Source organism: Heptranchias perlo, chromosome 2, assembly GCF_035084215.1.
Source record: "Heptranchias perlo isolate sHepPer1 chromosome 2, sHepPer1.hap1, whole genome shotgun sequence".
Classification (NCBI taxonomy): Eukaryota; Metazoa; Chordata; class Chondrichthyes; order Hexanchiformes; family Hexanchidae; genus Heptranchias; species Heptranchias perlo.
Window position 1 is genome coordinate 104,742,351 of NC_090326.1, and position 14,382 is coordinate 104,756,732.

Genomic DNA, 14,382 nt, shown 5'->3' on the forward strand with positions numbered 1-14,382 from the left:
TATCCTTCACATCATTAAATTTATCTGCTGTCTTTATCATTCTCCTAGTATTGATCAAGCTCCTTCTGGATTCTTTCCCCTCCCAGGCACCTCCTGGACTTTTCAAGTTTCAGGAAGCCAGAAACTCTCAGCTTGTCAACTGCCTTCAAATCTCATTGCCAGGTTGACTTCATATGATGACCCCCTCACAGGTCCTGGATGAGTTTTGCATCCATCCACCTGTGGGCCCTGAACTCTGACCTTCCAGTCACTTATCCCAGATCTCCAGGCAGGGTTAGACCATGATTCCTGACTGGCTCAAAATTGAAATCTGCAATAGCAGAACTCTTGCGCCTGAACTCTTGTTGTTGATGTTGTAATTACTGTTGCACACAAATAAGCTGTTGTGACAGACCCCGAGCTTATCTGCCTCTCTCCTGACCCTGCTGTTCGTTCCTTCGTCATCTCCTGCCTCTCTCCAGCCATCTCCAGCCCGAATAATCTGCACCTCTTTCTAGCAAACTGCACCACGTCGTTCCCTAACTCTGTCCATCACTACTATTTACTTTTCCTCCTACAACCTCCCTCTGGCCCGACCTTGGCATCCTTCATTGGCACATTGGTGGTTGTACCCTGGTAATCACCTGTAATGTATTAGTCCCTTGTCCTGGCTCCTCCGCATCCCCTTCTCCTCATCTCCCAAACTCTTCTAATTGGGCTTGGTGTGACTATTCTCTGCGCTCCCCCACTTCCCTAACCCCAAGAATCTCTGGCTACCCACCCACTTTCCATCACACAGTATAACACCTGCTCTTTCACAAACAGTGGTGTTCCCATTGTGAACTCATCCTGGGAGAGGACATCTACATCTAAGGACTAACTGAAATCTAGTTCACTGATGGCAACTCTTTCCTTTTCACCAAGGGTGTGCACTGCATCCCATGTCCAAATCATAAGTGCCAGACCAGTGCTGCAGTGATTTGGAGAAGGGATGTGATGGAACATGGATCTGGACATGGCAACCTTAGTGGGATGAAAGGAGCTGCCATCAGTGGAGAAGATGCTGGTACACTAAAGCCAATCCCCTTAGTGATCCAGTACATTGCCCACATCAGCAAAACTCACAGGGCTAGATAGACTGGATGCAGGGAGGATGTTTCCCCTGGCTGGGGGGGTCTAGAACGAGGGGTCACAGTCTCAGGATAACTGGTTTAGGACAGAGATGAGGAGAAATTTCTTCACTCAGAGGGTGGTGAACCTGTGGAATTTTCTACCACAAAAGGCTGTGGAGGCCAAGTCACTGAATATATTTAAGAAGGAGCCGGATAGATTTCTAGACACAAAAGGCATCAAGGGGTATGGGGAGAGAGCGGGACTGTGGTATTGAGATAGAGGATCAGCCATGATCATATTGAATGGCGGAGCAGGCTCGAAGGGTCGAATGACCTACTCCTGCTCCTACTTTCTATGTTTCTATGTTTCACCCTCTACCACATTTTATGTTTCTGCTTCAAGACCCATGCTCCTATGACCTCTAGTACCTTCCTCATCAAATTCACCTTCACTCTTGACATGTTTCAGGATTTTTAAAACATTTTCCCACAAAAAGGATATGAAAATAAGAGTTACTTTTATGTGTTGGGTTTTAAAGCAAAGTGAATTTGCACAGGTTTAAAAAGGAATGCTGCAGGCATTTGGGGAGTGTGCATTAAAGCCAGACATTGATACAAACTTTGAGTCTGTCCCATTTAGTCATGTTGCAACTGAGCAATGCAACTCTCAATACTTCCCACCTATCACCAGCTATCCTGGGAGAGGCAAAAAACAGATTTAAAAAACCCTACACCAATTCAGGGAAAAGAAGAATTCTGGAAAATTCCTCTCTGGCCCTCGAAGGTAGTCAAAAACGAGTTCCAGGAGCTACAGTTATGCAGGACAGTTGGGAGCAATAGGGTAGTCGTTACCTCATTCCGGAGCTCCCAACAAACATTCATGCTGTAAGAAGATGGAATGTCCCTTCCTGTTGAGTCTCAAATGGAGTGGGTGCAGTAGCAGATTTGATTTATAACTTCTGGCCAACTCCCAGACAGGGTGAGTGATCACGAACTATGTCCTGGATCTGAGTGGCCAATGATCAGCAGGAGGATCACATCAATAGATTTTTGCTAGCCAAGGGTATGAAAGGATATCGAGCCAAGGCGGGTAAATGGAGTTCGGATACAGATTAGCCATGATCTCATTGAATGGTGGGACAGACTCAAGGGGCTGAATGGCCTCCTCCTGTTCTTATGTTAAGTATTATTGCTATTGGCTACTTCCACCTTCGTAACATTTTTTGCATCTGGTCATACCTCAGCCCATTCTACGACTGAAATCCTCATCCATGCCTTCATTACCTCCAGATTTGATTACTATAATCCACTGCTTGCCTGCTTCCCATCCTCCACCTTCCATAAACTCCTGCCCGTCCAAAACTTTGCTGCTCATATCCTATGCCACACTAAGTCCTGCTCACCCATTACCATTGTTTTTGATGACTTACACTGGCTCTCAGTCTCCCAATGCCCCAAATTTAAAATTCTTGCCCTTGTCTCTAAATCCCTTCATGGGCACTCTCCTCATCTCTATAACTTCCTCCCGACAACTCCACCTCCAAACTCTCCATTCCTTGGACTCTGGTCTCATGTGCATCTCTTACCCCTCCTTCCTCCCCCAATGGCCAGTGTGCCTTCAACAGCTTAGGTGCCACTCTCTGGAATTCCCTCCCGAAACCTCGCTACCTCTCAACCACTTTCTCTTCCTGTAAGACTCTCCTTAACAGCCAACTCTTTGACCAAGCTTTTATTCATTCCCCTTAATCTCTTTCTTTGGCCTGGCATCTGTATTTCTCAACCCTCTGTGAAGCACTTTGGGACATTTTTCTGCATTAAAGGTGGCTATATAAATAACGAGGGAAAAATCAGGTCATGTTCCCTGATTGCTAGTCATTAGTCACAGCTGAAAGGTGCACTTGTGGACATCAGGTGAGCACAGGATCAGGCATGGCTGTCAAGCCTGCCACTACTCAATAGGTGCACATGTGAAAAAAGACTACTTTGGTCAGCACCCACAGAACTTTGGACACTGAAAGGTAAGCTATGTGAAGAGCTAAAAAATTATATATCCCTTAGATGAATTTTTTAAAACGTGGTCAGCATTAGATATGCTGATTTATTGTAAAGTCAACAGTTTTATAAATGCAAATTCTAAACTAGAATGTCTTTTCTGTTTCTTCTTACTAGTTCTCTGCATAGGATTTGATATCTGATGTGCTGCTTGGGGATATGTGGTTGTTAAAAGGATTTTGTACAGTAATGTGAAGTAATTAACCTGAATGTAAAGTTAGTGATAACTTGTTACTTGATATTCTCTAATTATTACTTCCTGATTTAGCACGTCGTGTCACTGACTAGAACGTTCTATAGTTTCAGCATCAACCACACTTATTCATTTGCCGGAATCTACAACATTGATGCTTTCTTCAGTAAGAGTGCTGCGACATTGTCCTCAACCATTGTAATTCAGGATTTTATTGGAAACCTAAGCCTTACTGGTCCAAACGACCTGAGCCTTGCTACAAGGTAAACTCAGGAGATTAGCATGTAAAAAAAAATCCTACTCTTCTGCAAATAAATAAAAGATTTGAATTGTTTCTGGAGTGAATATGAAATGGCAATCAGCTTGCTACTCACATATACCATGTATGTTTCTTTGGGCTTTGTAGTTGGCTCTTTTAAAACATGTATCCCTTTGCAATTTCTACCCTTCCCTCAGTAACCTAGGATGCATCCCATCTGGACCGGGTGACTTTTCTACTTTGAATACTGCCAATTTTTTAAGTACCTCCTCGTTATCTATTTTTCTCCTATCCAATATCACTACTACCTCCTGCTTTATTGCTACAATGGCAGCATCCTCTTCTCTAGCGAAGACGGATGTGAAGTTTTCATTTAGTACCTCAGCCATGCTCTATTATCAGTTTTTAAAAGCACTTCATCTTTTGAATTTAGTTCAATAAAATGATAATTATTCAGTTGTATCTTCACCTGTTTCCTTGCAAGAGTCTGATGAGAATCATAGAATCATAGAAGTTACAACATGGAAACAGGCCCTTCGGCCCAACATGTCCATGTCGCCCAGTTTATACCACTAAGCTAGTCCCAATTGCCTGCACTTGGCCCATATCCCTCTATACCCATCTTACCCATGTAACTGTCCAAATGCTTTTTAAAAGACAAAATTGTACCCGCCTCTACTACTGCCTCTGGCAGCTCGTTCCAGACACTCACCACCCTTTGAGTGAAAAAATTGCCCCTCTGGACCCTTTTGTATCTCTCCCCTCTCACCTTAAATCTATGCCCCCTCGTTATAGACTCCCCTACCTTTGGGAAAAGATTTTGACTATCGACCTTATCTATGCCCCTCATTATTTTATAGACTTCTATAAGATCACCCCTTAACCTCCTACTCTCCAGGGAAAAAAGTCCCAGTCTGTCTAACCTCTCCCTGTAAGTCAAACCATCAAGTCCCGGTAGCATCCTAGTAAATCTTTTCTGCACTTTTTCTAGTTTAATAATATCCTTTCTATAATAGGGTGACCAGAACTGTACACAGTACTCCAAGTGTGGCCTCACCAATGCCCTGTACAACTTCAACAAGACATCCCAACTCCTGCATTCAATGTTCTGACCAAAAAAAAAAGTTTTGTTTTGACAATTCATGAAATTTGATTCCTTTAAAATGAGATCTGTTATCTGCGAGTAGCTACATCGGTACTTGAGTCTACTCTGTGAAAATTAGGTTGTGCTCAAAGACTGTCACACTGTCATCATTAACTCTCAAATTTTGTAGAAACAGTCAATTATACAGTTTAGTCCCATTTGTTTTCAAGGTCAATATGGAACATACGTGAGCCAACAGGAAGGCAGGTTAAACAACGAAAGAAAAGTTACTTTACTCCAGCATTAGTATCAGTGCTCACCCCTGAAATCTTATAGGTTATATATGAGCATTTTCTATGAAGTGTTGATACATAATAAAAAGTCATTGACAAATCCAGCTGGTGTGATGTAGATCTATTGGAGTTTGCTTTTTAAATCTGCATGGTTAACTGAGTTCATGTTATTATGCCTTCGCATATTAGAATCATAGAATCATAGAAGTTTACAACATGGAAACAGGCCCTTCGGCCCAACATGTCCATGTCGCCCAGTTTATACCACTAAGCTAGTCCCAATTGCCTGCACTTGGCCCATATCCCTCTATACCCATCTTACCCATGTAACTGTCCAAATGCTTTTTAAAAGACAAAATTGTATCCGCCTCCACTACTGCCTCTGGCAGCTCGTTCCAGACACTCACCACCCTTTTGAGTGAAAAAATTGCCCCTCTGGACCCTTTTGTATCTCTCCCCTCTCACCTTAAATCTATGTCCCCTCGTTATAGACTCCCCTACCTTTGGGAAAAGATTTTGACTATCTACCTTATCTATGCCCCTCATTATTTTATAGACTTCTATAAGATCACCCCTAAACCTCCTACTCTCCAGGGAAAAAAGTCTCAGTCTATCCAACCTCTCCGTATAAGTCAAACCATCAAGTCCCGGTAGCATCCTAGTAAATCTTTTCTGCACTCTTTCTAGTTTAATAATATCCTTTCTATAATAGGGTGACCAGAACTGTACACAGTATTCCAAGTGTGGCCTTACTAATGTCTTGTACAACTTCAACAAGACATCCCAACTCCTGTATTCAATGTTCTGACCAATGAAACCAAGCATGCTGAATGCCTTCTTCACCACCCTATCCACCTGTGACTCCACTTTCAAGGAGCTATGAACCTGTACTCCTAGATCTCTTTGTTCTATAACTCTCCCCAACGCCCTACCATTAACGGAGTAGGTCCTGGCCCGATTCGATCTCCCAAAATGCATCACCTCACATTTATCTAAATTAAACTCCATCGGCCCACTGGCCCAATTTATCAAGATTCCGTTGCAATCCTAGATAACCTTCTTCACTGTCCACAATGCCACCAATCTTGGTGTCATCTGCAAACTTACTAACCATGCCTCCTAAATTCTCATCCAAATCATTAATATAAATAACAAATAACAGCGGACCCAGCACCGATCCCTGAGGCACACCGCGGTCACAGGCCTCCAGTTTGAAAAACAACCCTCCACAACCACCCTCTGTCTTCTGTCGTCAATCCAATTTTGTATCCAATTGGCTACCTCACCTTGGATCCCGTGAGATTTAACCTTATGTAACAACCTACCATGCGGTACCTTGTCAAAGGCTTTGCTAAAGTCCATGTAGACCACGTCTACTGCACAGCCCTCCTCTATCTTCTTGGTTACCCCTTCAAAAAACTCAATCAAATTCGTGAGACATGATTTTCCACTCACAAAACCATGCTGACTGTTCCTAATCAGTCCCTGCCTCTCCAAATGCCTGTAGATCCTGTCTCTCAGAATACCCTCGAACAACTTACCCACTACAGATGTCAGGCTCACCGGTCTGTAGTTCCCAGGCTTTTCCCTGCCGCCCTTAAACAAAGGCACAACGTTTGCTACCCTCCAATCTTCAGGCACCTCACCTGTCGCTGTCGATGATTCAAATATCTCTGCTAGGGGGACCCGCAATTTCCTCCCTAACCTCCCAGAACGTCCTGGGATACATTTCATCAGGTCTCGGAGATTTATCTACCTTGATGCGCGTTAAGACTTCCAGCACCTCCCTCTGTAATATGTACACTCCTCAAGACATCACTATTTATTTCCCCAAGTTCCCTAACATCCATGCCTTTCTCAACCGTAAATACCGATGTGAAATATTCATTTAGGATCACACCCATCTCTTGTGGTTCCGCACATAGATGACCTTGTTGATCCTTAAGAGGCCCTACTCTCTCCCTAGTTACTCTTTTGCCCTTTATGTATTTGTAGAAGCTCTTTGGATTCTCCTTTGCCTTATCTGCCAAAGCAATCTCATGTCCCCTTTTTGCCCTCCTGATTTCTCTCTTAACTCTACTCCGGCAATCTCTATACTCTTCAAGGGATCCATTTGATCCCAGCTGTCTATGCATGTCATATGCCTCCTTCTTCTTTTTGACTAGGGCCTCAATCTCCCGAGTCATCCAAGGTTCTCTACTTCTACCAGCCTTGCCCTTCACTTTATAAGGAATGTGCTTACCCTGAACCCTGGTTAACACACTTTTGAAAGCCTCCCACTTACCAGACGTCCCTTTGCCTGCCAACAGACTCTCCCAATCAACTTCTGAAAGTTCCTGTCTAATACCATCAAAATTGGCCTTTCCCCAATTTAGAATATTCCAAGTAAATAAAACAAATAAGTATTTCTGCAGAAGACCCCAGAGCCCACGTTCCACCCCTTAAGAAATGTGATTCAAAAATTAACTTTGAGGATTTAGAAACTGGAATATAGATTGTGGACATAAAGTAAGAAGTAAAAAAACAGATCCAGTCAACTTGAAAAAACTGTACATGTTTGCCAGTTGTAGGCCTGTTCCATAATGGTGGGAAGATTTTACATTTTTTACATCAGTACTTGTTGTTAGCTTGTTAGCACTCTCCCACCCTAAGACATGAGCATATAATCTAGGCTGACATTTTGTACTCAGCGAGTGTGATGTGCTGTCTGCTTCTTGAAGTGGTCATAAAAGATCCTGTAGCACTATTCGAATTAGAGCAGAGAGATCCCAGTCTCTATGCTAATATTGCTTTACTACACAGTTTCTGCTTGTAGTTTTGATTTATTTGGTTTCAATATATTTCTGTTTTTTCTTCTATAGTCCACTTCAACCTTCTGTTGCAAAATGGAGTGCTAAGCTTGCGAGTGGTTCAAACTATATCTTTCTGTGGCTGTACTCGGATGGCACAGTGAATCATACTATCGTAGGTCCAAACCAGGTATGATATAAGTCAGGTGCAAACTGTACTGATGGTGTGCTGGAACGATGTTTTGAAGGACCAATGTGAGGTAAGATTGGTCCTCAGTTCACTGAGTTCATGACCTAACCATGTAGGCAGATATCAAGTGGACAAGGCTACCCTTCACAATGAGGTACAGGAAATTGGAAGGTGACTCCCCCCTTACCCCCCCCCCCCCCCCACCCTGTCCCTCTCATGCACCTCCTGGCAATCAATTCAGATGTGGGTGCAGTTTGTCCAACCATTCTACTGCTCAGCTTCAATTGCTGAAGGGCTCAAATAGAGCAAACGGGAAAAACATGAGGGGTGGAAAATGAGGTGGTAAAAACCAAGGCAAAAATTGCATTCTCTTAACAAATATAAACCCCTGTATCTGGGCAATAAAGCTCCAAGAATGGGAATTCAGCAATCATAAGTGAACATTCATTGATGATTGAACTTGCGCAGTAGTGTTAACCAAAGAAGAATTCTCATGATTATCTTTTAAAGATTTTCTCAATATTGAAGTCTTTAAAACTATCAAGATATGTGTGTGGAATTTTAATTGCATAATAATAAATGCTGCAAAAGTTCTCTGCATTCTAATGTTATGTACCACTATGTAGAATTAGAGAAACATACAAAACTATACAAACTTATAAGCTGGATTTGTCCCTTCGATTTGTTATTTAACAAAATTACCACTAAAATTACGGCCTCTTTCGAAAAAGAAAACAAACCTCCCAAATTTATTCTATTGCGAAATTGTATTCGGACCAAATCAGTGGGCCATATTTCCCTTTTTTTGCATAGAATGGTTTAATAACTCAACCCTGAGTTATAACAGGGGAATTTTAAAATGGTGCAAATACACTATTTTGCTCACATATAACATTTGTTTTTTGAATCTGCTGGCTTTAGCATAAGTAATCTGGCCAATCAGTGACCACCTCCAACAATCTTTTTACACTGATGAAGAGTTTTTTTAATTTTTTTAAAGCTGGGGAATATTCATCAATTCCAGGTATGCATTCCAGGAAAGCCTAATATTGAAATCGCAAATAAGATTCTGGTAACTCCTAACTTCCAGTGGCATACCTCAATTCAACTCGCAGAGTATGCCCTGACCTCAATCCAACTTTGGGGGCACCTCTGACCCAACTCCAAAGACATCTAACGGACTATTCTCTTTGACTAATGTGTCGACCTAAATCTGCTCGTGCTATGTTCATATTTTGACATCTTGCCTGCCCTCAGCGCTCCTTGTTTAGGTCAGCTGAGAGTAAGTTATAGTGGTGAACAAGTCAGCTACTGCTCATTTGAAAAGGGTAAAGTTCCTTTTCCAAGATATGAGTGGAGGAAAAAAATCCGTTGCTAAAATTAATGCATTTTTTCATTCATACATTTTTTTTAAAAAAGGCAACTCTGGAGGGAATGTTAACCCCCAAGAACAGGTGGGTTGGGGGCGGGTGGGTAGTTAAAATATTTGATTTTTGGAGCGCGACTGCAACCCGGCTCCAACGTGCCTACTTCTGGGTTTAACCCAGGCACGTTTGGATTCGTGCGAGCAACCTGCTTGCCGCAGTCGGGACCTTAATTAGTTCAGGCGGGCAGGTATTTATAGCAACAATTGACGTCCTTGTGAGATGTTAAGTCGGTCTTTTAAAATTTAATTTGACTTACCTTTAAATTTAACGCCTCTAGCGTGAGTTTGCTGCGGCTCATGAATCTCACCAGTGAAAAGGAAGCGAGAAGGGCCAGATCCTTGAGTTAAGTATCTTTATTGCACTGCTTGTGGGCCAAGAGGAGCAGCAGGTTTGTTTCCTCCAGGCTGAACAAGCATACCTGCTGCAATCGGACCCCTCTGATGTCTGAAACCACCCCCCCCCCCCCCGCACCTCCCCCAGCCACCCTTGATGTCTGACTTCCCACGTCCCCCGATGTCCGACTTCCCACCACCCCCAATGGCAAAGTTCTCGCCTTTCCACCCCACCCCCCCCCCCAACTCCCAAAGATCCCAATCTCTCCCTGACCTCCCCCATCCAACTCCCAAAGATCCCGATCTCTCCCCGACTTCCCTCATACAAACCCGAGGACTCTGATCTCTCCCTGGCTGCTTTCCCACCCGACTCACAGCCAGCCTGTTGATCTGACTGGCTGCTGCGAATGAAACCCGGAAGTAACATTTTTATCCTTCCATTGATTTGCCATCGCAGATTCCGACCTGCCAACTTGACTTCCGGGTTTTGTGTCCGATAATCTTCTCCCCGCTCCCCCCCACTCCGCTCTCTTCCCATCTGCAAGTCAAAATCCAGGCCTTCATTTCCTGTTTTAGCCACCCACTAACAGTGGTTGACTTTTTAGCTGTAACTTAGTTCATTTCAACATGTTACCTGCCACTAAGACTTGGGTCAGGATTAGGGATGCCACAAGGTGTTCGACTGGACTGACACCAGCAGTCGATTCGGGATGAAGCGTGCCATTGGAATTTGAATAGGGTTGGGATGATGACAGGACTTGGGTCAGGGTTGGGTTAACAGTAGGAATTGGGTCATGGTTGTTGAATCCGAGTGAGGTGTTAGGTCAGGTTTGGTCAATGATGATAGTTGCAACTAACAGAGATTAGGACTGCGTCCCAAACGTCAACCTAAATCTGTTAGAGCAGTGTTCAAATTTAACATCTTGCCTGTCCTCAGCATTATTTGCTGAGAGTAAGTAGCTAAACTAAGGAATTCTCTATTTTTCTGTGCAAATCAGCCCTTAACAAGGTGTGATTTTTATTTTTTAGTCCCATTTCCTTTAACTGTTTTAAGCTTGGGAAGAAAATATTAGACATTAAGAATGGAAGAAGGGTCCATCAGCAGTAAGTCTGAGTTCTCTTCATCAGTTCACTTAGTTATATTGCAGGCAACCCACAGAGGTTTGTTGTGATTTGTTGTTTTATTTTACACAAAAAGCATTTTTTGATCATGAACACTGGTGACATTTTGCACATGCGACAGACATTTTGTAAGGTTGATGCAGAGCGACACTTTGAGTAGAACAGGTTAGATGCAAGACTGTTAATTATATAGATTTGTTGGAAAATGAAGATTTGATTTTCAACAAATTGTATTAATTGCCATTTTAATTTGTTTAACTTTTCTTTGGAACTCAACATCTCTTTACAAATAGGTCAAAACATTGCAAAAGGTGTATTTTTAAAGCATGTGTATTAAATGTTGGATCACAAACACTCAAAATGTTAGATATTGAAATTTCATGGTGGAATTAGTTAAGTCCATCACTAGTTCATCAAGGAGAGATGAAGGAGGATCACTTTCAATGTAAGGATTCCCCTTTTGTTAATTGACTCAAACTGTTCAAATTATCTTTCCTAACTGGTAGAAGACATCTTTTTTTGATTAACTACCCATAATATTCAATATTGAATAAATACTCAGTGGTTATTTTGGCAGTATAACAAGTTTAAAAAGTACTGATGGCTCTTGATCACTATTCAGGAATCAAAGAGTTTGATCCCTTTTAATCAGTGTAACTACTTGTTCAGTAAATCACTTGATCAGCTCTTCAGTGACTTTCAAAGTGAAAATATCAGGTTTCCATAAGATTGTTGGGAGGTGATCAAATACCAGATTTCTTCTATCAGCCAGGAAATTTAAAAATGATTTTGGTGGAATAGCTAACAGGCAAATGCTCTAATTGAAAGTGATCCCCCGACAGCACTATTTCTCCTTTAACTTTCACATCACTCCACTAGACAGCTCATTATTTTGAATTGCACTTCTTGTTGGAAATATATCATACGATAAACAAGAAATGTGTTTTATTTTTTTCCTGTATGTCTTTATTGAACCTTTTGAACCCAACATCCACAATTACAAAGTACCATTTAAAACTTTAACCAGCATCTAAATTTTTTTTTTCAGTTGATTATGGCGATAAACTCAACTGGTTTAATAAGTGTTGAGGTTGTGGCAGAGAATGAAGTGAGCCATGCCAGAGCCAGCATAATCACAGTTGCTCAGTATCCTGTCATGAGCGTTACTCTTACTGTGGCTCGAGTCGCTCTGAACAAGGCTAGTAACATCATGCTTAAAATAAAGCCCAAACAAGACTATATCATTGCAATTGATTACGGGGATGGAACAAATGACCTTTTCAAATCACAAGATCTTCATTCCCAAACCGGCTGCTTGGATGCTCCATTTCATTGCTCGAATTTTGTTTTTCTTCATACATATGCTGCTGTTGGTCAATACCACTTGAATGCCACAATTTCCAATAATGTCAGTACTGTTGCATCAGCAGCTATTGCTGTTGTTGAGGAGCCCATCACTGGTCTTCAATTGATTCTGAATTCACCAAGAGTGATCAAGTTTAAAGACTACATTAATGCAACAGCATCGGTACAAACTGGCACAGAGGTTACCTTTCAGTGGATCATTTCAATACCTCACTCCAATGCTTTTACTCTTACTCAAGAGTAAGTATACACTGTTATATATCGTGAAGTACATGCATTTGTGTTTGTATCTGTGTGTAAGTATGCTTAATTATTTGGGATGAGTATAATCTGTATCAAGACAACTGTAGTCTGACATTTGCAATTGGGCTTCCAATCCAGTATTCTGCTCCAGAGTGCTCTTTAATGCTGGAATAACGAAACTTTAAATTTGTAAATTTCTTAAATTGCGATGTTGTTCCGCTATTCCACAATATAGTTTGAGGAAAACTTTGGTCTGCTGTCTATACCCATACGTTTGTGTCTGTTGTGCTCTTTTATGGAAAGTTATCCTGATTTCAAATTTACAAAACAAGTACCCCAGCTGACGTATCAAACATGTTTATGTTAAGAGCTGCACAAAATGGTAGTGTGTGGTTTATGCCAATGATTTCCTATACAGAGAGTTGCCAGTCTCAGATATATTACTGTAGGGAGGTGCCAAGCTAAGACCAGACATTGCCACACAAGAAGACATTGAAAATCAGAGGTTGGTTATGCCAGACTGCTCTTCAGCAGCTGTAAGCAGCCAAATAAAGAGCAGTATTTGCAAATACCTGGGGTCAGATCTCTATCCCCACGTCTTGCCAGGGAAACTGTATGGTGTAGGGAGACCCAATAAAGGGAAAAAGGAAGAAAATCAGTTAAATTACCATCAAGAAGCTTGTGTAATTTTAGCTTGAGTTGATACATATTCGTTATAACCTGTCAGTTTTCAAAAAACAAGTCATAAAAATAAAATGTATCCTTTTTGTTCTTTCTAGATCATATTCCTCCAATTCAACTTTAGGGATAGGGATATAAAATTAGGAAATCACTTGGTCCATGTAATTGCCTTACAAATAGAGCTGTTAACTGCACCCGAATGCCATGAGTGCAGATTCGTTAATTCCTTCTTAAAAATAATTGGACGTATTCCCAATTCATCAGGAACTATAATAATGTGTGGTTGGTGGTGAGGAAGGAGAGCAGTGAAAACGGTCTTAGGTGACCTGTACATCACAAGATCACAAGATAATTACAGATGAGGAAGGCAATTTGGTCTATCTTCATTCATCCATCCTGAATGATCCTAAAGTCTCCCCATTGCAGCACCCAATTGCGTCTTAAATGATTCCTGGGTTCTTGCCTCCACTACTCTATCTGGAAGTCTAAACCATGTATTAATCTCTCTTTGTGTGAAGAAAAGTTATTTGCTATCAGAAGTAAATTTGCCCTTTACTAGTTTGAACCCATATCACTTGTCCGACTCTCGCAATTTAATTTAAAGTAATTTTCTGGATTTACCTTTTCCATACTGTTTACAATCTTAGATTCTTCTATAAGATCAGCCCTTAGGAGTCTTTTTAGGCTGAAATATCCAACTTTCTCCAAACATTCCTCATAACTTGGACCTCACACCAACAATCAGCCTCGCAGTTCTCCTCTGCATTGCCTCCAACCCTTGAATGCTTGCCTTGTTTCTCTGTGACCAGAACTGGACACAGCATTCAAAGTATGGTCTGACCAGAACACTATATGGCTTGATTGTTGCTTCTTCTACTGTTCTGGCTGTGTATTTTGACATTCTGTTGGCTTTAATGATTGCAGTTGTGCATTATTTGGACATGTTGATTGTCAAATCTACTAAATCTTCCAGATTTTTTTCAACTTCATCCTTAGCTATTACAGCACCATTTATGCAGTATATGTGGTGCCCATTTCTCCTTCCTATATGCAATACATCACACTTTTCTGTATTAAATTTACCATTGTTGTGCTCACTTACATATTTTGTACAACTCATTTTATAATTTCTTAGCTCCCTCCTCCCATTCCACCACTTCTCCTAGTTTGGTGTCACCTGCAAATTTGATCAAAATCACATTGGGTTTCTGAGTCCAAGTCTTCAATGTAAATTAGAAACAGTAGTTATCCCAATGCTGAT

The 14,382-nt window shown here is 41.5% G+C and overlaps 1 protein-coding gene across 5 annotated transcripts in view; it reads left to right on the forward strand.

The window, feature by feature from the left end:
• LOC137341938 (polycystin-1-like protein 1) overlaps positions 1-14,382 on the forward strand; it is a 288,830-nt gene that overhangs the window by 91,537 nt on the left and 182,911 nt on the right. For all 5 annotated transcript variants that reach the window (XR_010967170.1, XM_068005486.1, XM_068005476.1 and 2 more), the window contains exons 11-13: positions 3,444-3,599; positions 7,834-7,951; positions 11,881-12,437. Coding sequence is in view for 4 of the 5 variants with exons in the window: in XM_068005486.1 (XP_067861587.1) it covers positions 3,444-3,599; positions 7,834-7,951; positions 11,881-12,437 (831 nt within the window). In the remaining variant the exon portion in view is untranslated. The remainder of the gene's footprint in view (positions 1-3,443; positions 3,600-7,833; positions 7,952-11,880; positions 12,438-14,382) is intronic.